General features: G+C 36.7%; 4 protein-coding genes across 4 annotated transcripts; 2 read left to right on the top strand and 2 right to left on the bottom strand.

Annotated features, from left to right (window-relative positions):
* Positions 1-9755: 9755 nt before the first annotated feature.
* Positions 9756-11800, top strand: LOC137712749 (succinate dehydrogenase assembly factor 2, mitochondrial). Its single transcript, XM_068451900.2, has 5 exons — positions 9756-9937; positions 10041-10148; positions 10272-10398; positions 11260-11328; positions 11417-11800. Exons 1-5 carry the CDS (start codon positions 9852-9854, stop codon positions 11561-11563), a joined length of 537 nt encoding a protein of 178 aa, XP_068308001.2. The 5' UTR covers positions 9756-9851; the 3' UTR covers positions 11564-11800.
* A 1115-nt stretch (positions 11801-12915) lies between these two features.
* Positions 12916-15196, top strand: LOC137712989 (chromophore lyase CRL, chloroplastic). The gene is made up of 8 exons (XM_068452212.2): positions 12916-13310; positions 13433-13493; positions 13593-13628; positions 13721-13771; positions 13983-14075; positions 14520-14624; positions 14772-14864; positions 14967-15196. Exons 1-8 carry the CDS (start codon positions 13075-13077, stop codon positions 15105-15107), a joined length of 816 nt encoding a protein of 271 aa, XP_068308313.2. The 5' UTR covers positions 12916-13074; the 3' UTR covers positions 15108-15196.
* Positions 15197-15516: 320 nt separating this feature from the next.
* On the bottom strand, positions 15517-16488 carry LOC137712990 (uncharacterized). The gene is made up of 3 exons (XM_068452214.2): positions 16106-16488; positions 15922-15980; positions 15517-15810 (listed from the first exon to the last, which is right to left on the bottom strand). The coding sequence occupies exons 1-3, from the start codon at positions 16351-16353 to the stop codon at positions 15608-15610; spliced, it is 510 nt and encodes a 169-aa protein (XP_068308315.2). The 5' UTR covers positions 16354-16488; the 3' UTR covers positions 15517-15607.
* A 906-nt stretch (positions 16489-17394) lies between these two features.
* On the bottom strand, positions 17395-20560 carry LOC137712933 (putative beta-1,4-xylosyltransferase IRX10L). The gene is made up of 4 exons (XM_068452140.2): positions 19806-20560; positions 18830-19218; positions 18396-18637; positions 17395-18112 (listed from the first exon to the last, which is right to left on the bottom strand). Exons 1-4 carry the CDS (start codon positions 19900-19902, stop codon positions 17599-17601), a joined length of 1242 nt encoding a protein of 413 aa, XP_068308241.2. The 5' UTR covers positions 19903-20560; the 3' UTR covers positions 17395-17598.
* Positions 20561-22373: the final 1813 nt, after the last annotated feature.

Here is a 22373-nt window from a genome sequence, read left to right as displayed (position 1 = left end):
CTTCAGGTTTCATTCAGATGGGCAGACATTGAAGGTGACTTATGGTGCACTTGTTGTGATGAAAGCTCCTCGATGTGGCCATTTGTATTTATTGCAAGGAAGCACTGTGACAGGTGAAGCATCTGTAGTCTCAGAAAATATGGGCACATCCGATTCTGATACTACTAGACTGTGGCATATGAGATTAGGCCATGCCGGTGAGAAAGCTCTACAAGGGCTTGTGAAACAAGGTCTTCTAAAAGGTGCCACGACTTGTAAGCTTGATTTCTGTGAGCATTGTGTCTTGGGGAAGCAAACTAGAGTGAAGTTTGGTACTGCTGTACATCAGACGAAGGGCATTCTTGATTATGTGCATTCGGATGTTTGGGGTCCTACAAAGACTCCCTCTTTGAGTGGTAGACATTGGTTCGTGACCTTTGTTGATGATTATTCAAGAAGGTCTTGGGTCTACACTATGAAGCACAAGAGTGAGGTGTTGAGCATTTTCTTGGGTTGGAAGAAAATGGTTGAGAACCAGACTGGGAGAAAGATTAAGATTTTGAGATCGGATAATGGTGGTGAATACACATCCGACCCTTTCTTTAAAGTTTGCAAAGAGGAAGGGATTGTGAGACATTTTAGTGTCCGGGGAACTCCACAACAAAATGGAGTTGCAGAAAGATTGAATCGAACCTTGCTTGAGAAGGTTAGATGCATGTTGTCTCAGTCGGGTTTGAGCAAGTCGTTTTGGGCAGAGGCAGTTACTTATGCATGTCACATCATCAACCGATTACCCTCAGCTGCTGTTCAGGGTAAGATGCCAATGGAGGTATGGACTGGAAAACCTTCTACTGATTATGATTATATTCGTATTTTTGGTTCACCTGCTTATTTTCATGTAACTGAAAATAAACTTGATCCTAGAGCCAAAAAGGCTATCTTTCTTGGTTTTAGTAGTGGTGTCAAAGGTTACAGGTTATGGTGCCCGGAGATGAAGAAACTTGTAATCAGCAGAGATGTGACATTTGATGAAGAAAATATGTTCAGAGACTCTGAAAAGAATGTGAAAGATGTCCAACAGGTGGAGCTTGAGAAAGTTGCCTCTAGTACTTCAAATCCTATTTCCGCTGATGTCGAAGCCACTACAAGTGAAGAAGTGGGAGACCATGAGGATGTTGAAGAAGTTGAACTTGAAGATTCTATTCAAGTTGAAGAGCAAGTTTCACCTAAAGAGTCTATTGCCAAGAACAGAGGAAAAAGACAAATTACCAAGCCAGCTCGGTATAGTGACTATGTTGCTTTTGCTCTTCCTATTATCACTGATGAGATTCCATCCAATTTTGAGGAAGCCATTGAGAGTGAGGAAAAGGAGAAGTGGTGCAATGCCATGGGCGACGAGATGAATTCTCTCATGAAAAACAAGACTTGGGAGTTAGCTAAATTGCCTAAGGGTAAGAAAGCTATTGGTTGCAAATGGGTGTATGCCAAGAAGGAAGATGTTGCTGAGAAAAGCAATGTCAGATTCAAAGCAAGATTAGTTGCTAAAGGGTATGCACAAAAGGAGGGCATTGACTACAATGAAATCTTTTCTCCAGTTGTGAAGCACTCCTCAATTCGCATTATGTTAGCTCTTGTTGCACAATATGATCTTGAACTTGTGCAACTCGATGTGAAAACGGCTTTCCTACATGGTGATTTGAATGAAGAGATCTATATGTGTCAACCGGATGGGTATATGGTGAAAGGGAAAGAAAATTTGTTTTGCAAGTTGAAGAAATCACTTTATGGCTTGAAGCAATCTCCAAGACAATGGTATTTGAGGTTTGATAAATTTATGAGAGGCCAAAATTATTCTAGAAGTCAATATGATCATTGTGTGTACTTCAAGAAGTTGCAAGATGGGTCTTTAATTTATTTATTGATATATGTTGATTGCCTCAAAGAATGTCGAAGAGATTGAGAAATTGAAGAAGCAAATGAAGAATGAGTTTGATATGAAGGATCTTGGTGAAGCAAAGAAGATCCTTGGCATGGAGATCACTAGAGACAGAGAGAAAGGTTTGGTATGCTTGAATCAAAGACAATACCTTGAGAAGTTGATTCGGAAGTTTGGAGTTCATGATTCAACTAAACCGGTTAGTACCCCTTTGGCTCCTCATTTTAAATTGAGTTCTCTACAATGTCCTAAAACTGATCAAGAGAAGCTACAAATGAAAAATATACCATATGCAAATTTGGTTGGTAGTTTGATGTATGCAATGGTATGCTCTAGACCGGATATTGCTCATGCAGTTGGTATGGTGAGTCGATATATGCATAATCCTGGTAAAGAGCATTGGAATGCAGCTAAGTGGATATTGAGGTATCTCCATGGTACTCGAGATGTTGGTTTATGCTTTGAGAGGGATGACTCTGGTATTGGTCATTTTGCTGTTGGTTATGTTGATTCAGATTATGCAGGTGATCTGGATGGAAGGAAGTCTACTACAGGCTATGTGTTTACTATGGCTAAAGGGCCAGTTTGTTGGAGGTCCATTTTGCAGTCGTCTGTTGCCTTGTCTACTACAGAGGCTGAATATATGGCAGTTGCTGAAGCTATAAAGGAGGCCATTTGGATACATGGACTGATTAGAGATTTGGGGGTTGATCAGAAGCAGGTGGAGGTGCATTGTGATAGTCAGAGTGCCATTTATTTGGCTAAGTATCAGGTTCATCATGCGAGGACCAAGCACATAGATGTGCGTTATCACTTTGTTCGTGAAGTTGTTGGTGAAGGAGAAATCATTCTCCAGAAGATTCCAACTAAAGACAACCCCGCTGATATGTTGACTAAGGTTGTTGGTGTAGCCAAGTTTGTTCATTGCTTGAACTTGGCTCACATTTTGCCTATATAAAGAAGGCGTTGAGCAGTAGGAGTTTTGGAGATTTGGCTCGGCATGAGTTGTTCTCTTGCTAGTGATTGGGAGTGATGTTGTGTGTTAATTGTGTTGTTTGGCTTATCATGGCGTTTTTCGGAACTTGGCCAAGGTGGAGATTGTTGAATAATTGGCCAAGTGGCCAAGTGGACAAATGTCCAAGAAAACTTTAGGTGATTAAACAATCCAAAGGTGGAAACACATTCCTTGTTTTGGGGAGGAAAATAAGGGAAATGTTTGGTTGCTTTTGAAAAAGGTTTTGAAACAACACCCGTGAGTTTTGGTTTTTTCATAATAAAGGGTTTGGTTGCTTTTCCATTCGGTTGTGTGGAAACAAGAGAGAAGGGAGATTTGCAGAGAGTTTTGCAGAGAGAAAGAGGGCAGAGAACAAGGGGTGCCACATCCCCCATTTGAAAAGAGCTCCTCTCTTCGGTTAGTAATCATCCACCAAAGTAGTTGTTGTTGTAATAGCTTTGAGCTATATGTATAGAGAAGAAATTATTCATTATATTTCTTTCTCTATTTGTTTCTTTGGTGTGTGAGAGTTATTGGGTGTATTGGGCTTTTGGGTTGTGAGATCACCAACACTTTGTAAACTCCCATTTGGTTGATAGTGGATTATTGGGTGAGCTCCTACTGCTCCGAGGACGTACTCCAGTTACACTGACTGCGGAGGAACCTCGTTAAAATCTTTGTGTCTTTAATATTTTGTTCTTGCATTTTCATTTGATAAATTTCCTGTGGGTTAGCTTGAGTTGGTTCCAAAAATTGATTTGGTGCTATCCTAGCACAACATAATCGACATCTTCCGAACTGCAATATGCCATGAGTGAATACCTTATGGATTATGTTGAAGAAGAGAGCCAGCAACTTACTGTAGAGTGTAGACGGATAGGTTAAATGCTAGAACGTATTTGATGTCAACAAAGGTTATGCGACGTGCTTCTGTGTCATCGGAAAGATGGGATTTTTAAAAGCACCATTTTGTTCCCAATAGTGTTTAGTTATTGGGGTTAGGGATTAAGTTGTGAAGTCTTCACTTAGTGATTGTTATGCCACTGTTTATTTTGTTTGGGTTTTACCTATCAATGCAAGTGATTTTTCTATGTGCATTTGAAGAATTTTTGGTATCATCTTGGGAAATAATTTTGATACTCTACTAGTAAATGTCTAAATCCTGCTCTACTATTTTTCTTACTTCAATTATATTCTACTAGTAAATGCCTAAATCCTGCTCTACTATTTTTCTTACTTCAATTATATTCTACTAGTAAATGCCTAAATCCTTGCTTCCAAGAGAATTTAATTTTGATGGGGCATGAGTGAAGCTTACCACAATATTGAACTTTGTGGGTATATCTTTTTTTATATAAGCGATATTGAAAAAGTAAAAATCGAATAACTAGTTGAGTTACAAGTCTCTTATCAATGACGTATTATTTATAAGTGTGCTATATATATATATATATATATATATATATATATATATATATATATATAAAAAGAGACAACACAAAAAGGGTGAAGTTTTTATAATCCCAAAATTGCTCTTCTTCCATTGGGATCTAAAAAAAAAAACCACTAACTCACATAGCCGGACTGTAGATGGTTAATAAGTTTTTATATTTTCTAAAATATGTTTTCATAAAAAAAACCACTAGAAGATGAGCACACAGTATGTGTGTGAACAATTTCATTTTCTTTTTTGTTTTTTATTAAAGAGTATGATTAGTTTTTAAAATTTTTAAAAATAGTATGAGACAATGATGATGTAATTTCTTAATAAGGGCATATTTTTCTTAATATTACATAAATACCATTTTGTCTTCTTTATGTAAATATTATGTATCAAAAGTAAGGGTAAAATAGGAAAAATAGAGATATGATTGTCATTTTGTCAAAAGGTACAAAATTACTATTTTTCCCTCCCTTTTGTAAGAGTGTGTATCAAAAGTGAGGGCAAAATTGAAAGAAAAAAGTGGCAAAAAGTTGACAATGAGGGTTTTCTTAATATGTGGTATATTGTGTATCAAAAGTGAGGGTAAAATAGAAAAAATAGGGATATGATTGTCATTTTGTCAAAATGTACAAAATTATCACAAATGGCGCGACACAGATATACATTTCCACTTCGCGCAAAGTGCTTTTGCGCAACGACCACATTGTGGCGTCGCACAAGGTTTTTTTTTTTTTTAAAGTATTATAAATTTTACTGAAAATTTACTTAATAAATATATATATATATATATATATATACCTTTGAACTTGATGGGATACGCATTATACGAAACTAATTTCAACGATCCAACCATCAAACTTGTTTGTATATGAGATCACATATGCCAAAAATTGCAAAAAACAAGCATTCAGAGATCAAGTACCGTGACAAAACTTTTCGACAGTTATACACAAAAAATCACGATTTAACGGTAATTTTAACTCAGATTTTGATGGTTTTTTTACAGCTACACACTTTGATCCTGTATGAATACAATGAAATAACTCGATCATCAATTTAAAATATTGACATAAGTGGATACTACAAAATCTTATGTTATACTTAATGAAAGTATAAATAAACTCTAAGTGTTAGTGAATCTATCGTTTTGATGGAATATGCATTGTACAAAACTAATTTCAATGATCCAACCATCAAACTTGTTTGTGCTTCGGGATCGCATATGCCAAAAATCGCAAAAAACAATCATTCATATATTAAGTAACAGGACAAAACTTTTAGACGGTTATAAACGAAAAATCATGATTTAATGGTAGTTTTAACTCCGATTTTGATGATTTTTTACAGCTACACTCTTTGATCCTATATGAATACAATGAACTAATTCAATCGTCAATTTAAAATATTTACACAAGTGGATACGACAAAATCTTATGTTATACTTAATGAAAGTATAAATAAACTTCAAGTGTTAGTGAATCTATTGGTTTGATGGGATACGCATTGTACGAAACTAATTTCAACGATCGAACCGTGTAACTTGTTTGTATATGCTTCAAGATCGCATACGCCAAAAATCGCAAAAAACAAACATTCAGAGATCAAGTAACGGGACATAACTTTTCAACAGTTATAAACGAAATTTGAATACAATGAACAATTCCTATTGTCAATGTAAAATATTTACATAGGTGGACCACAAAAAGCTTTTACAGCTACACTCCTACGTTGCGAAAAGCTGTTTTGCGCGACGTCAATCTTTGTCGCACAAAGTTTCGTTGCGCAAAAGTCGTTTGTGTGATGCCTCCTGTTTTGCGTTCCGCAAAAACATACTTTGTGCGACGAAATTTGCTCCGTCGCACAAACATGTTTTTGTACTAGTGTTAGACCGGTCCTATATATATATATATATATATAAAGTTTAACTAACATCAATGATTTTGCACTTGTTGGATTTGATAGACACGGTGACTTTTTCTCATGATTTCTTGTTTGATATTAGGTTGTAATTCCTCAGAGTTAATTTTATTGTTTTTTTACAATTTGTAAGCCTGTACAATTTTGTTGATCATGCGCAGCGACACACAAGCGTGATGGGGAAAGAAGAAAACATGTGGTACTTTTTCACACCAAGGGATAAAAAGTATCCAAAAGGGACACGTCCAGATCGAACAGCATGGAACGGATACTGGAAAGTTACTGGGGTTAAAAAAAGATGTAGTGTTAAAAAATGTTAAAGTTGGTTTTACGACATCACTAGTTTTCTACGAGGGGAAGTCTCCCAATGGTAATAAGTCTGACTGGTTGATGCATGAATTTAACGTTGTAGCTCCTCCCAGTAAGGCAGACACAAATAACATGAGGGTTTGAATATATTTAGATATTTTAACTACTATTTCTTTGACAAGAGTAAAAGAGCTAATATTGTCACTCTACATTCGTCATGCACTCGAAATACAAGAGAAATTTTACTTAGAAAGGAGTGCATGATGACCTTTTGGAGTGTCAAAAAACGCAATCACAATAAATTTGAGTTTAACTTCTTTGCTTGGAACAATTTTGTGTTCCTCCCAACACTTAGTTTTGACTTAATATTTTCTCTGTTGCAGCTTGATGACTGGGTTTTGTGTAGGGTATATTATATATGAAGCTTATCAAGGCTAAGAAATTGAAAGCTTCAAACCAAAGTCATGATGTTAATCAAGTTCAGGAACAACAAGACAATGGACATGATTATGATAGAGAGATCTTTTTCCTCAAAACCCCGACGAGTATCCTCATCCTCCTCAAAACTTATATGATCATCCTCCTCAAACCTCATATGATCACACTCCTCTTCAAAACTCATATGATCATAGTACTCCTCAAAATTCTAATCATCAATATCCTCATCAAATCCCTAATCATCAACCTTACTTAGTTTCTAACCAGGGTGGATATAACACAAATCCCATGGGCACGGAAGTTAGACATCTGCATTTAAATTTAAATTTTGAATCTCCTATTTCACTCATTTTTTGAGTTACCTACCAATTTATGTTTTAACTTATGATAGTGATTATTCATATTTGGAACAGGTTATGACGGTTGTTTTGAAGCGGATCAACCAGCAATCCTCCCACCACAGAATGATCAACACTTTTATCTTCCATACCATAATTCTCAGCAATTGGCTGGGTATCAACCTCACCAACAATTATGGGGTTGATAACCATGGGACAATGGTATGACGATTGGTTCGCGTAGCCAATGACTTACCCTATATGACTTTGTAATAGCTAGGTACTAAATATATACTTTTTGTGACTTTAAAGTCTTAGTACCTTTATATTATTTTTTTTCTTGATTGGAATAGTGTTTTTAAATTCTCCTTTCCTTTTATTCTGAAAAGCTATCTATTGGACTGGGAATTTTCTATTTTTAATAACTATTTTTAATGTTTTTTTTTAAAAAAAAAAAAATATGTTGGCAACAATTTTATTTCTACTCTGAGCTTAACACTGAAAAATTCTTCTGTGACGATTTTGAAGACTTTCTTTTCTTATAAAACTTTGTTTCTATGTTTTCCACATGCACTTCTCTCCCCTAATCTTTCATGATGTGTCGCATGTTCAACCGATGAATGTTTTTGAAATGCTGTGATAAAAAGGTTGGCACATAATATGTTAGAGCATACTAGGCATATAACTCATGTCCTTTTCATTAAAATTAAAAAGTAAGACTTCGGATGTGGTCTCTAGCGATCAATGCTCTTTTACTAAAATCTTGTTGGTTTTCAGTTTTTTATCAAAGTTCTTGACATTAATAAAATAATGTATTTCTATGTAGGTTACTATATTTTTAAATTAAAATTTGAAGTTTTTAGTTGTTTGTTTGAGACTTTAAATAAAACCCATAATTTGTGGGACTAAAAATAATAAAATATAAATTATACTCTCCAATATGGTGTGTTTATATATATAAACATAGGTACAATCATCAAAATTATAAAAAATTTATTGTACTAAAACATGGGTACATTCTTCAAAGCCGCAAATAAGAAAAAAATAGGCTTAATAGTATTAGTAAATTTCTTTTATTAAACTTGATACGGATACATTCTCAAATCAACAAAATAAAATGTACACATATAAGTTTAAAATGGATTAGAAAAAAAAAATTGAATGGGTTTTATATATAAAAAAAAAAGAAGTTACATCTTATATTAAAAAAATGATACATTTCCATATAACAAATTGGTATATTTTAAGAATAGTTACATTTTGTTGATGCATAAAATCAGTGAAGACTTTGGAACAATGTAAAGTGTCAAGTTTGTGACCTTCACTTGGTTGCTTCGGTCACTAGTGAGGATAAATATGTAAAGAGATAGAGATAGGGAAGGAAACACAAGATGTACGTGATTCACCCTAAGTTTGGCTATGTCCATGGAGTAGAGGAGTTCTTATTAATAGTGAAGGGTTTACACAAATAAATATGTTCAAGCATAATCATCATTAGTGAGTTTTAATGACTAGTTTAAGTATAATAATGACATTAGGGATTCATTGTAGGAGAATGATCTTCTTTTATAGTTGAGGAGAGTCTCTAGCTTTTGTCCGCGGTCGATGTGTGACTCTATGAGTTTTATTCTAACGTTCACATGTGTCGTGCCGTGATTGGCTTCCTGGTCAGAAGGAAACTCTTGTGCTTCGGCAAGGGTGCCTCACCATGAACCTCTCAATGGATCCTTGAAGGTATGAAGTTGACCGGTGCTTAGCAGTTTCGGGATTGGTCAAGTATGGTACAAACACATTTAAAATTAAAAAAATTGAAAAATTATATGAATGACTAAAAAATTTTTTAATAAATAATTGAAATTTTTATTATAAAAAACTAATGAATACAAACTTATTCAAATTTTATTTCATTTTTTATTTTGGAAATGCTTTAAATTAAAAATTAATTAGGAGTTAATAAAGATGTAGCCTTATCTTTACTATGAGCGTAGCAATAATGTGGTTCAAGTTCGTCTTTGGCGAAATTTGAACCTGAGACCTCTCACATACAAATGAAAAGAAATACCACTAAACTGTAGTACTAAATGACAATAAATAGTTTTAGTTAAAAGCAATGTTATTAAAAAATTTCAATCAAATGTTCAAAAGTTTTAATTTAGAGTTACAAAAGAAAGAAAAAAAAAGGAAAAAAAAAGGTCTAAACAAATGCTGCTAAATCTAAAAACGAAAATTTTAACCTAAATTATACAATAAATTAGTCACAATAATTTAGAAAATAAAATATCAAAGCCGAACATCTCCTTTTAGGTACGTTGCCTTTTCTGAATTGATGCCACAACTCACAAGCATATGGACGTAAAAAGGCCACGATGCCGTCGGGGCGGGCAGGCCCTTTTCATTGTTGATCTAATTTAAGCCCACAAATTGTATCATTTCTCTACTCCTCTCTCTCCCCTTCCGTTGTTTTCTGCGAACGCATTCGAAAAAAGAAGGGAAAACATGGGAAGCTTGAGAAGAAGCTTGATCAGCCTCCACCGAGCTCTCAAATCCACCGCTTCCATCTCTCCCGCCGAAACCCATCTCAGGTATTCCCTTCTCCCTCATTTGCAATGGCTATTCGTAAAGGCGGTGGCTTTGTGTAGAGTGAATTGGTCCTGATTTTTGTTGGGGTGTGATTTCATTTTCCAGGCCTCAATTCGGATACGGTTTGGTTCAGCGTTCTTATTCCGCTAACAATGGCAGCAATCTGGATATCGACCTCTCCAACCAAGAGAGCAAAAGGCGGTTGTTCAACAGGTCACTAATTCTTCTATAACCATTTCGTTTTCAGTTTTCTGTCGCTTAGTTACCTCTATACATAACCAAAAATAATTGGTTTTGTTGCTTCTGAGACAAGAATTGGTTTGGGCTGTGGAACAGATTGATATACAGGAGCAAGCAGAGAGGGTTTTTGGAGCTGGATTTGGTTCTGGGGAAGTGGGTGGAGGAGCATATACATTCCATGGATGAACAGGGAATTAAATCTCTTGTGGATGTCCTTGACCTGGTAAATTTCTTATCACCACTTTGATCATTAAAATCTTCTGCTTTCAATGCCCTTTCGAATGCTGGATAGTTTATGCTGTGACTAGTAAAGAAAACACTGCCGAATTTGTTGTTGTTTCATTGGAATTTAACCAATAAGTTTCTGAAATAGTTTAAACAGGCTTTCTGCTAAGACTCAAATCTTGTATAGTAACAGCCCTAATGTGAGTTGATTTTAATTGTCATCGTAGACTAACTGAAAGTGTTGCATAGGCAACACCAGCTCAGATGTGTTTGTTCATGGTCGTTCCCAGCTTAAGTTAGCAGTGTATATAAGGTCATCCGTATTTGATGTCGGAATTATATTTGTTATCCATCTGAGCGTTTAACTGACATATAGGGATGTGGTGCTTTCAAGAGTAGGGTGACCAGCACACTATTTGTAATGGCGCTAGCTTCTTCAGTTATTTAGAGCTTTCTTGTTCACTGTTTCTCACTCAGTCTTGTGATGTATGTTGGCAATAAATAGTTGTTCCACTTGTGAATAAAAGAGGCTTTGCATTTTCGGTTGAGTTTTCAAGCACTTGAAATCAAATATCAAGAAACATAAAATGTTTTAAATCCCTGGATTTTCATCATCCAACAGTTGAAATGACAAAGATTTAGAGTGTGTAAGTAAATACTATGTTTCGTGTTAACCTCAGAACTTAGCACTTAGAGCATGGTCAGTTCCCTATTCATGTACTTGATGTAAGCATGGATGGAGGCAAGATGTACGGTTTTTCTAGAATTGATACTACGCAAATTGCAAAGTCGAATGACAAGGGAGAAACTTTTGCTCGATTTTTCATTTGCCATTCTGATATCATTTTCCCTTCTGCAGGAAAACCCAGATCTGTGGAAGTGGTTAAGTGGCCAGGAGCAACCCCCTGAAGCACTCCAAACTAATCCTGTGAGAAGTGATATCTGAATGTTCAAATTCCATTTGTTGCTATATTCTCCATAGACACCGTTTTCATTCAAATGATCTGTTTTTGTAGGTTTTTACTGCAGTGCGCAACAAGATCATGAACAACCTGAACAGCTATGCCTCTCCCGAGACACGAGCAACACCTGGCCAGCCATGGGTTAGAGGGTGGGATGATATAAAGAAAAGCCAGGGTGGCCCTTTAACCGGGAACCAGTAGCTCTGCCATCACCTTTTCAAGTTAAATTTCTATTAGTGTGTTGATTTGTGTAATCAGTTAGCGATGAAAAATGCCAATTAGAACTTGCAATGCCGAGTCTTAAGTTAAACACCGGCGGATTCAATAAACCCAAGAGGTATGGTTCTCATTTTACAATGTAACATATTGATAATATAGTCGATGCACTTTGGCATGCGTTTTCAGAATGAATGAAAGGAAATAAATTGTGTAATCAAATGGTGCAGTTATTTGAAAACTGAATTATTCTTTTGGTTCTTTGCTTCTGGAGTTGAGTTGTAGCCTTCGAAATTTTCAAATAAAACCAGTTTAAACAAGTTCTTGTAACGAATAGGAATTGACTGTCGATATACCCTCCATAATATAAATATCATTGTAGGTAAGAAAATGTACTAGCAACAAGTGCTTGTAGCTCAGTTAAGAGTATTTAATTATGCATTTGAGGTTTTTGCTCCCTATAGTATTTTATTGATGCTGGTGCATTATCGACAAAGAAATACTAAGGTTCTAAAAGACCGCTAGTTGAGCGGCGGGCTAGGGACACGGTGAAGATGCACAAAAGCAACAACTGATGAAAGGGAACAAAACATAACGGTACATAATGACTCAGATGTAGCGAAATCCAAGTAAATGTATAAAGCCTAAATGTAGAGACTTAAAATCCTAACGTAGAAACTAATGAAAATTTTGATTTTGGACTTGATTCCTAACAGATTTTACCACAGAGGTTTAAATTTAACTTCTTTTTTACCACATGGGTCATTTTCCAAATACTCTATTACCACGATAACTATTTATTCAATTAGACCGTTAATGTTTAATAGTGTCAAATTGGAAGGATATTTTAGTAGAGTAGCTCTCTCACAATAGTTGAGATTGAGAGTCCAAAAATATGACGTACTAAACTATCTGGTAAGAGAATATATGTTGAAATGTTCTTAACTAGTGGTAATGATCATCTTCTTATTTATTATCATTTTTTTTTTGTCGAATCTTATTTATTATCGTTGAATGAGTTTAAATTTTAATATTTATATTTATTCACTATACATATCTCGAAATTTTAATAATAATAAATAAATGATCTTCATTACAACCACTTAAGAATGGTGAGCAAATTTATTTTGCAAGATGAAACTTCTACGTCACTTAATGATTTCTTTGGACGGAATGGTGACGGCAACGTGGCAATCATTGGTAAGCTCTTGAAACAAAGCCGACGGCCGATGTTAGCTTTACTACATCCAGATAAACGGTCTGGATGAACCGAACCGAAAGCGATTCGACCCGACCCAACCCAGCCCATTTGATCAATTTCCAGTTCTATAATTTTCACATTTCAATTTCAAACACAGAGAAATGCAGAAGTAGCAAAAACAAAAAGTGTTTTTAGGATTATCCCTAGATTTGTGGGGTGTGGCTGAATTCAATCGAAATGGTACTAGTTGCAGTAGCAGTAAACACACTGCGTGATTGAGATTGTAATAAAGGAAATGGTAATTGGGTCGGAGCCGGGTAGCGGCAGCTCCGATTCCGCGGGAGGATGGAGCGTGGCTCGCGGGCTGCTGGTGAAGACGCTGGTGATGATAGGCGGAGCTCTGCTGCTGAAGCGGCTCACCAAGTCCACCACCCGGTGGGACCATGCCCGCCTCGTTTCCCGTTCTCTCTCCGGCGAGAAGTTCTCCAAAGACCAAGCGGCCAGAGATCCTGACCACTACTTCAACATCAGGTGGGTCCCCAAAACCCAAGTGGACCACAATTCTTCATTCCTTTCGTGTTCAATTCAATTGGGTTTTTTTGTTTGAAGGGTTTTGTGGTTGAATTTTACATGATTTCTTGATATTCTTGCAGAATGGTAACTTGCCCAGCAGCTGAAATGGTGGATGGTTCTAATGTTTTGTACTTTGAACAAGTAAGCTTATTGTTCCATGCAAAATTCAGTAAATTTTTTTCTGTAAAATTTGAATTTTTTTGGGTTGAATTTAAGCTTGAATTTGTGGGGTTTTGGTAGGCTTTTTGGAGGACTCCTCAGAAGCCGTTTCGACAAGTACGTTCATGCCTTCAAATGTCAATTCTTGGCAAACTTACTTGCCCATTGTTTTGTTTTTTTGAGTAATTGTTAGGGTTTCCTGGTTGCAGAGATTCTATATGGTGAAGCCTTGCCCGAAAGAATTGAAATGTGATGTCGAGGTGGGTGTATAATCCGTTTTGCAGTTTAGTTTGAAGAGCGTGTTAATGTAATGATAATCTGTATGTGAACTTCTCTTTTCAGAGAGTATTTACTAAGTAAATTGTTACTAGCTCTCTTTTACTCAATGCACTAGCATGAAACTAGAGTGTGCGAGATGTATCTCAGGATTCTGTGAGGTTCTAATATATTGAAATTTCTATTAATGAGCAGCTAAGCTCATATGCAATCAGAGATGCAGAGGAGTACAAGAATTTCTGCGATCGCTCAAAAGACCAGCGACCACTTCCTGAAGAAGTTATCGGGGTTAGTCTGTTCGCATCAAAATCATAATCTTAGCTTGTCAATGCTTGCTTTTAGATTTTCTGGTATCAAACACATCATTGTGGCTTACAAATGCAGTTTATAGTTATCTTGTAGAACATACTAATTTTAGGTTATAGACGACTTTCAACTTGCTAACTTCACATTGATATAACTTCTTTAGCATTGAACCTTTCAGAGAATTAATCTTATTTAAAAATGTAATCTAAGATGATCTTTTAGTGAAAACTTAGGAGTCATTACCAGGGACCGTTGATATCATAACCTTGCCTGTAAGGCTTCAGGCACAAGCTTGTGAGTAGGCACTTAAAGAAAGCTCTGGAGTTGCTACTTCATCCGGGAATTAGATAGTCCGATATTTAACCATTTGAAAACATTTATAAATATGCTTTCAATGTTTTTATTCAAACTTCTCTCTGTCCGCAGGACATTGCAGAGCATTTGACAACAATTCATCTGAAACGTTGTGAGCGTGGGAAACGCTGCTTATATGAAGGTTCAACTCCGCCTGACAGCTTTCCTAATTTATGGGTAATTCTTTTAGTCTTGGTCATTTTTTCCTTTTGTAAGGACCTTGTTACGAGTCCATGGATAACAGTTGGTTACTTGATAGTTGAAACTGCTATGAATCAAATGACTGTTATTCAGTGATATATCGTTTTTCCCCGTTTGTTACAGAATGGAGCAGCGTACTGTACTTCAGAACTTGCAATTCATAAAAATAATGAGATACATGCCTGGGATAGGGGATTTGATGGTGATGGAAATCAGGTCAGTTTATCCTCTTAGTCAGTCGCTCTATAATCCCCATACTGGATGCTGTAATGTGGTAGTTTTCCCAGGAGTAAGTCAAGGTGCTTTGTATTGTTACAGGTTTGGGGTCCAAAGGAAGGTCCGTATGAATTCAAGCCTGCCCCGGCCTCTAGTGCCAACGACATGTTCTCTTCTTTAAATTTTCCTATTCAGCAGTCTATGGAGAAAAGAATAGAGGGTTCTTTTGTTTTGCAAGAATAATCACTTGATACCTGTAACCATCCTATGTAAATGCTCAAATTTTTTGTAGCTCAACTCTATTAATGGTATTTCGTATCAGCTTGCATCTTTCTCTCGCTCTTCTCGTTTACTGAATATCGTAGTTTAGGTTTCAGGCGAAATTTTGGTATCTGCCACTGTGCCGGTGTATGAAAACCCGTCTAGCACATGCAGACGTTGCTTACATGTTGAGGAATACATCCGTATGTGTTGGCGGTGCGATTGCATTTTTATTTGATGAGTTCTTACTGCATTCGATATTTGAAGGAATTCACGGCTGTGCTACTATCGATTCCCATGAGTTCATCCTACTTTCCGGAGACACCAATTTTTTGCGTAGATCCTCTTTGTTCTTATTGTGCATTCAATTGCTGACGCGACGGAAGTAAAATTCAACAGAAAGATTTGTTCTACGAATCGAATGAAATTATACAAATGATTGTGTTCAATACATTTGAGGTTACAGAATCTGCTACTCTGATCTATCCCTGAAAGCCGGCGTTGATGTAGAAGTATAATCCAACAAGTGCCACAACTCCGACAACGATAGCAATAGGCAGTGCCTTCCCGATTGCTTCTTCTCTCTGCAACTGCGCTTTTCGTTCCTTCCGGACATCCTTCTTGTTGGCGTCTTGGGTCACCGGAGGCTGGTATACCCTAAACCTCCGTTTCGGCGCACCACAAACTGCAAACCACAGATTACTTACATGAGTTTAATCATTTGTACAAATGAAAAGCTTTGAAATTTGATGGTGAAATGTAGGTTGTGTAAAAAAATGAAGTGCTTAATTTTTACCAGGGCAGAAATACTTGTCAGGTAACTTCTCAAAGGGAGTTCTGTCGTTGTATATATACCTGCATCATCGTGACGATCAAGATTAAAGAACAGCAAAAAAGACTCAAATTCGAATCTCGCTCCCCATAGATTAGAATAGTTAGAATATCGCATGTCAAGAATAAAAACTGTAATAATATGGTACCCGCAATCGCGACAAATATAGGCTCCTTTGGAGGCGACGCGCATGGAGAACTTGGGTGCAGAGGAAGAAGCAAGAGGCTTTTGCTTGGGAGAAAGCAATAAGAGGTGGTGTGATGAAGAAAAGAAGGATGAGTTTAGAGCGAAGCTATCGGATGGTTGTCGGAGGCCGGCATTGCCCTTCGGAGCTGCTAACGGAGACGGTGGCGCTATGCGGTTTCTTGTCGTGGGTGCCTGCAGTTGCAGGGCCATGTTGTAGTCTTGTAGATAGTAGGAGCTACAGGGAAGCGAGTGAAACTGTAGAGTTGAAGGAATGAGAGGAAGATATGAAGAGGATAAGAGAGCGTGGTGGGAACGAAAAAGGTGAATTGGAATTGTGCGAGTCTCGTTGGGTGTCGCGTGGCCTTGGTAATCCCCACATACCAAACACCTACTACGAGGATCTCTTCTATCAATTTCATCGGATTAAATGATCTGAACCTTTCAAATTTCATCCAACGGTCCACTTGTTTTGATCATTTAAAAGTTATGATATTTCTTTTGCCATTGGATAAAATTTGGAAAATCCGAATCACTTGATCCGATGACCTTGGTGGAAAATATTCGAAGAGGATATCTTTCCCTTACTACAAGTTACAACCAGCAGCACCCTCTCGACTCTTCTAATTTATTTTTCAGGAATGCTAGCTATGTTTTGTTTCTTCTCTTTTCACTTATGTCCTATTTAAAATTTGACAGATAATATTAACGATTTGGTTGACATCTGGAATTTAATACATATATGTAGGCGTTAACAAAGTTAACATGACATCTATTGACTGAGAAAGTCTAAGTAGGAAAAGGCAAGTAGAAAAGATTGCTAGCATTTCTCTTTATTATTTTTTGGGCTCGTTTCGGTTTGCTTTTTTAAAAGGTACTTATGTTCATAAGTTCTATTTCTAGAAGTGTTTTTATTATAAAAATAATAAAAAAATAAAAAGAAAAACAAACAAACAAACAAACAAATAAAACAAACCTGCTAGACAACTCTCTTTACTTGTTCGGAATACTTCAAACTAAAAGAATATAAGAAGTCGTAGAATGAAACCAGCTAGTCCCCTAAGTAATTCAATTCTTTGTATTCAATAATTGCACAACATAGTGTGATTGCCACGTATTTATTTATTTCGTTGGTATTATTTGTAAACGCACGAGAAGTCAAGAATTAAAATAATCCGGAATAACCTGTACAAGTAAGCACAGCAAAGTCATGAAGCCGAGTATTTGGTTGGTGTGGGATTCACAAACTTCAAATGAAACGATGGAACAATCACCATCATGCTTTCAATGAAATTATAACAATCCAAGTCACGCTACAAAAGAAAAGTGTACAATAATCTGATACCTTTTCACGAAATCCAAATTTTTACAGTCATGAAAATCGGCATCTCAACTATAACAAAATTACTACAGTAAAATTGGAGGCTTGGCTGAAGAGGAGGTAAAAAGTCAGAGTGGCTACCATGGTTTCAGGTCGCCCACTGGCCCTGCGGTCCAGTTCAGGATCTTCTCACCCGGCTTCAAGAAAACATCAGGGCCGTGCGGCAACTTGCGCGCAAGTCCGTTTAGAACTTGATGGAAAGCATCTCCTGCTTCGGCAGGTTGTGGGAATAACATGGCTTGCTTCATTGAAGGGTTAGCGAGCAATCTCTGCTTTCTCAGTATCAGTTCAGGTGGGATGGAAGTGAGTATGGTGTCCAAGTTGGGGACATCTTTCTCATCTACAAACACGCCAATCTCTTCCCAAGGGATGGCATCGGCAAAGGGTAGAACAATGTCGTCTGCTATGATAACAGGAATGCAGCCAAAAATCACTGCTTCAACCAATCTTGGACTCCAAGGAGCCCAGCCGAGAGGGCATAAACAAAAGACTGCTCGTTGCATGTCCTCATAGTATGTGGTGGGGTGCTCGGTAGAGATGTCAAAAAGCGGATTGTCTTTGAAGTTCTCCCACACCGCTGCTCGTGCACCTCTGTAAAGTACAAAAAGTTAGACCACCTCTTGCCCCGACCTATTTTCATATTAGTGTTATCTAGCAAACCAAAGAACCCCAAACTCTCATTTCTTATTTTCAACAGCTATCGGAAGTTAACTTCTAGTTTAGAAAATGAAATGCCGTCACGTTGTTTAACCTCATAAAACAGCATAACCTCTCTCATCCACCAATGGAAGGATGCATTTTGTGCGTTCAAACACTATGGGAGACTTAGACACCATTTTTGTTAACATTCACATATAGGTTATGGAAGAATTACCTTGCATAATAACCACCTTCTGGGTCATTTCCCACATCATAAAATAATCCTCGGAAGTAAACAAAGATGGACCTAGGAGTTTTCTCAGGAATTAGGTGGGTTTGCATCTTCTGTGGAGGAGCATACGGAGGAACTGTTATTGAGCCCTCTTTCAAGCAAACATGATTCTTTTGCCCAAAAGTCTGAACCAACGTTGCACGTTGGAGCATGCGAAGAATTCCTCTTTCAATCGCCTTCTCTTCCTGCAATAGTTTATACATGGAACCAACTCAGATAATTGACATGCTCAAATACAACACATGAATTTACATCATGAAAGAAGTAAGCTCTACAGGCATATCGGAACAAGCTAACATAATTATTCCAATTGGTCCAAATTACAAACGGTCAGAATTCCATGAGAGAATTAAGAAGAAGCAAACCAAGCTTCTAACCTGATAATGAAAACATGCTCCAAAGTCATGAGGCACTACAAAAAAGTGATCAGCACCTTCTGTCCGGTTCCAGTAAGGCCAATTCGAAGAAATGAGTTGTATTGCACTCCTCATCATCCGTGGTGACTTAAAAGGCAAAGGAAGGCCATTGGGGGTCAGGTCACAAGTGGTGTAAACAGGAGTATAAAACCAATCTGCTTCTTCAGGATTAAGGGTTCGGACAGGGCTAGACAGGAGAAACCGATGCATAAAGATCTCAGCTGCAAACATATGGTTGAGGCATCTGGGATCCTTCTGAAGAATCTTCTTGTTGTATTTGCTTGGAAGCTCATACACAAAAACTTTCAACCTTCCTACTGGGTCATCGTCCAAAACATCACCAGCACTACCTACATTCGGTGCAAACAAACCATACTTAAGTTCTCATACACTTGTATTCCTCAGCAGATTCTGAATCTACATACAATAGACAGACTTCTAAAGACAAAATCCAACAAATCCAAAAGGATCAAAACCGCATAATTCTTGGTCCTTGGAGTTCATCAACATCGTCACAATGGCATTATTATGCATTTGCCGCCCTTCTGGGAGCTACAACTCCAGCTAAACAACCCAGCATTTACTACGTATATAACTTCGATTATTGGCGGATCAAAACTAAACTCGTCTCCGAGACAAACCTCATTATTGTCAAATCAAAATTAAGAACAACGTGGAAATTAACAATGATAAGAACTACATCAACATCCAACATTCCATATGTCCAATTGAACATCAAATTTAGATAACAGATCCATAAAATGTACCAAACCTACGAACACCCCATCAATCAAAAGATTCAAAACCAAAACTTCAAGTGATCAAAACCCAGGTAGCTGTTAAAGGCAGCAAAATGAAATTCGAAACCGAAAAATGGCAAAAACCCAAGAGCAATCAAATAATGTAAATCGAAAAAAATAGTCTTTCTGTCCCCTACCTGAAATTCTCTCAGTGCGGGCCTGCTCCCCTGAACCAAACCCCACCACAAAGGCAGCAACAAGAAACCCAGCAAAACCCAGCTTCCAAATTCTCATTTTTTTTTCCCCAATCCTTCTCTTTCTTCAGCTACAAAATCAGCAACCCAGCAAAAGTGGAAGGGTCCTGAAGGATATGACCCCAAGAAGGCAGATGGGTTCTTTAGCAATCTGGTAAAGGTGGTGGTTGGGACGTCGAAAGGTGGATTGGTTGGATGATTCGTTCAAAATTGTTGAGCTTTATTTTCCGACTCCAAAGACTCTGGCTTTTGGCTTCAGCAGCAGAGAGGAAATTGACAGGGAAAATGAAGAAAAAAATAGTAACAATTTGGGGTTGAAGAAACAAGGACAATAAGATCTCTTCTGGGTTGTTTGATGTGTATTTTATTCAGCGTCCATGGAGGTTCGATGGCAAGTCCATGTCAGTCACCGACACCAGAAGACCAAGCCTCCCAACCTGCTCTTTTCTGATTCGTGATTCACCAAAATTTACCAAATTATTCCTTTTTGGTCAATGAAATAAATTGGAAGTCGTTTCAAAGTTTTTACTTTTTACCAGCAAGTAGAAAAGAAAAGAGACCGATGTAATTTTGTAACTGAAAAAAAGGGTCGACTTAAAGAGTTTAACTAAATACTGCTAGAACAGTATGCCTTATTAAATTTGATTTCTCAGCTTTATAATTTAGATAAACTAATGTAAGAAATCATTTGTCCAAAAGATCACAAAATATCAGAGGGGCGATTATAAAAGCTTTTCATGACCATTTCAAAGGAGAGGGATTTGCAAATTGTTACTTGAAAAGTGTCATTACCTTCATAATGATCATGGAGTACATTTTTTAATCTTGCTATAAACTTTTCCTGATTCATTTTTCACTAGTTGAATATACAGGGTTTATAATAAATTTAAAATTCTCTTCCATCTCGTAATTCTTAAATAACAACTTCAATACTTTATTCTTCTCCATAAGGAAGTATTTATAAGATTAAAAATGAGCAATATTAGAAAATAAATCAAAACAATCATTTGTCTACAAGACAAGGAAACTTACACCAAATCAAATCATATCCAAACCCTAATTAAATCATATAAAATTACTAACTAAATCATATCCCCGAAATACTTTCCTTTTTATTTTTCAACGCACATCTAGTGGCTTCATTTGCATCTCGTGTCGGGAGCTCCCATACCTGGGACTCTCTCAAGCCAAAATGGTTGTTTAACACTTTGGCATCAGATATTAACATTTCTATTCAAATTTAATAATATCTACCTTTCGACAAAAAATAAATAAAAGACAAAAAAAACTCATGATGTGAAATCATGAGTTTGCCGAGAAGGAAATAAGATCTAATTTGAAACTTTGTAAATTCAACACCTCCCATCACATGGGACCATGCATTAAGTGAGCCACAAAACTAACGACAATCTTTTCGAAAGCTCAATAAATCACAATCTGTCAGAACAAACGCCTCTTTTAGAATGCCCAACTGGAACTAGCGCCAATCTTTTTTAACGCCCAACTAGAACAAACGCCTCTTTTCAAAAGCCTGACTAACAAATCATAATCCTTGGAACTAACGCCTTTTTTCAAAAGCCCAACTGAAACTAACACTAATCTTTTCGAAAGCTCAATTGGAACTAACGTCATTTTTTGAAAGCCCAATAAATAAATTTCTTGATATTGTGGAACCAACTGAAACTAACTCCTATTTTCGAAAGCCTCAACTACCAAATCTCTTTTTTCTTGCAATTCTATTTTCATTTTTCTTTCTTTTCTTTTCTTTTCTTTTTTTTTTTTTCTTCCTCAAACTCATAACTAAACTAAATTAAGAAGAAAAATAAAATAAAGCACATAAGGCTCCATGAAAAGAAACGGATCCCATCATGCCAAATATTTTTTTTCTCTTTTCCCCCAGGCCGCGACAACATAACTTTTTTCTTCTTGATGGCAATGGAAACTTATCTTCTTCTAACAATTGTAGACAATTTTCAACCCCAGGCTCATAGTCTATGGGTGCATGAAGAAAATTAGTTTCGTGCACCCACATGGAAGCGCTCTCAACAAAGTTCAACCAAGAATCGAATTCTGCTATGATACCAATTTGAAAATAAAGGGTTTAGCATAAATTTAGAATTCTCTACAATTCACAATTCTCAAATAACAACTTTAGAACTTTATTTTTCTTCATAAGGAGGTATTTATAGGATTACAAAGGAACAATACTCGAAATTAAATCAAAACAATCTTTTGTCTACAAGACAATGAAACCTAGACCAAATTAAATCATATCATAACCTTAATATTTTAATGAACAATACAGGGCCATATTTGTCTCCATCTCCAACCGATGGCTAAAGGGTCATAGGGCTCGTTTTAGCTCTGTCACAAAAAAACATCTCCAACTAAGGGTCAAAGGGTCATAGGGCCAAACATAATTTATTATTTAAAAACTACAACTTAAATTCAAATTCAAATCCAACAGTTAAGTACTGTAAAAAAACTCCAACATAATTTATTATTTAAAAA

The sequence above is a fragment of the Pyrus communis genome, chromosome 14 (genome assembly GCF_041283825.1).
Source record: "Pyrus communis isolate YQ-2024b chromosome 14, ASM4128382v1, whole genome shotgun sequence".
Taxonomy (NCBI): domain Eukaryota; kingdom Viridiplantae; phylum Streptophyta; class Magnoliopsida; order Rosales; family Rosaceae; genus Pyrus; species Pyrus communis.
This window is presented reverse-complemented; position numbering and strand designations above follow the sequence as displayed.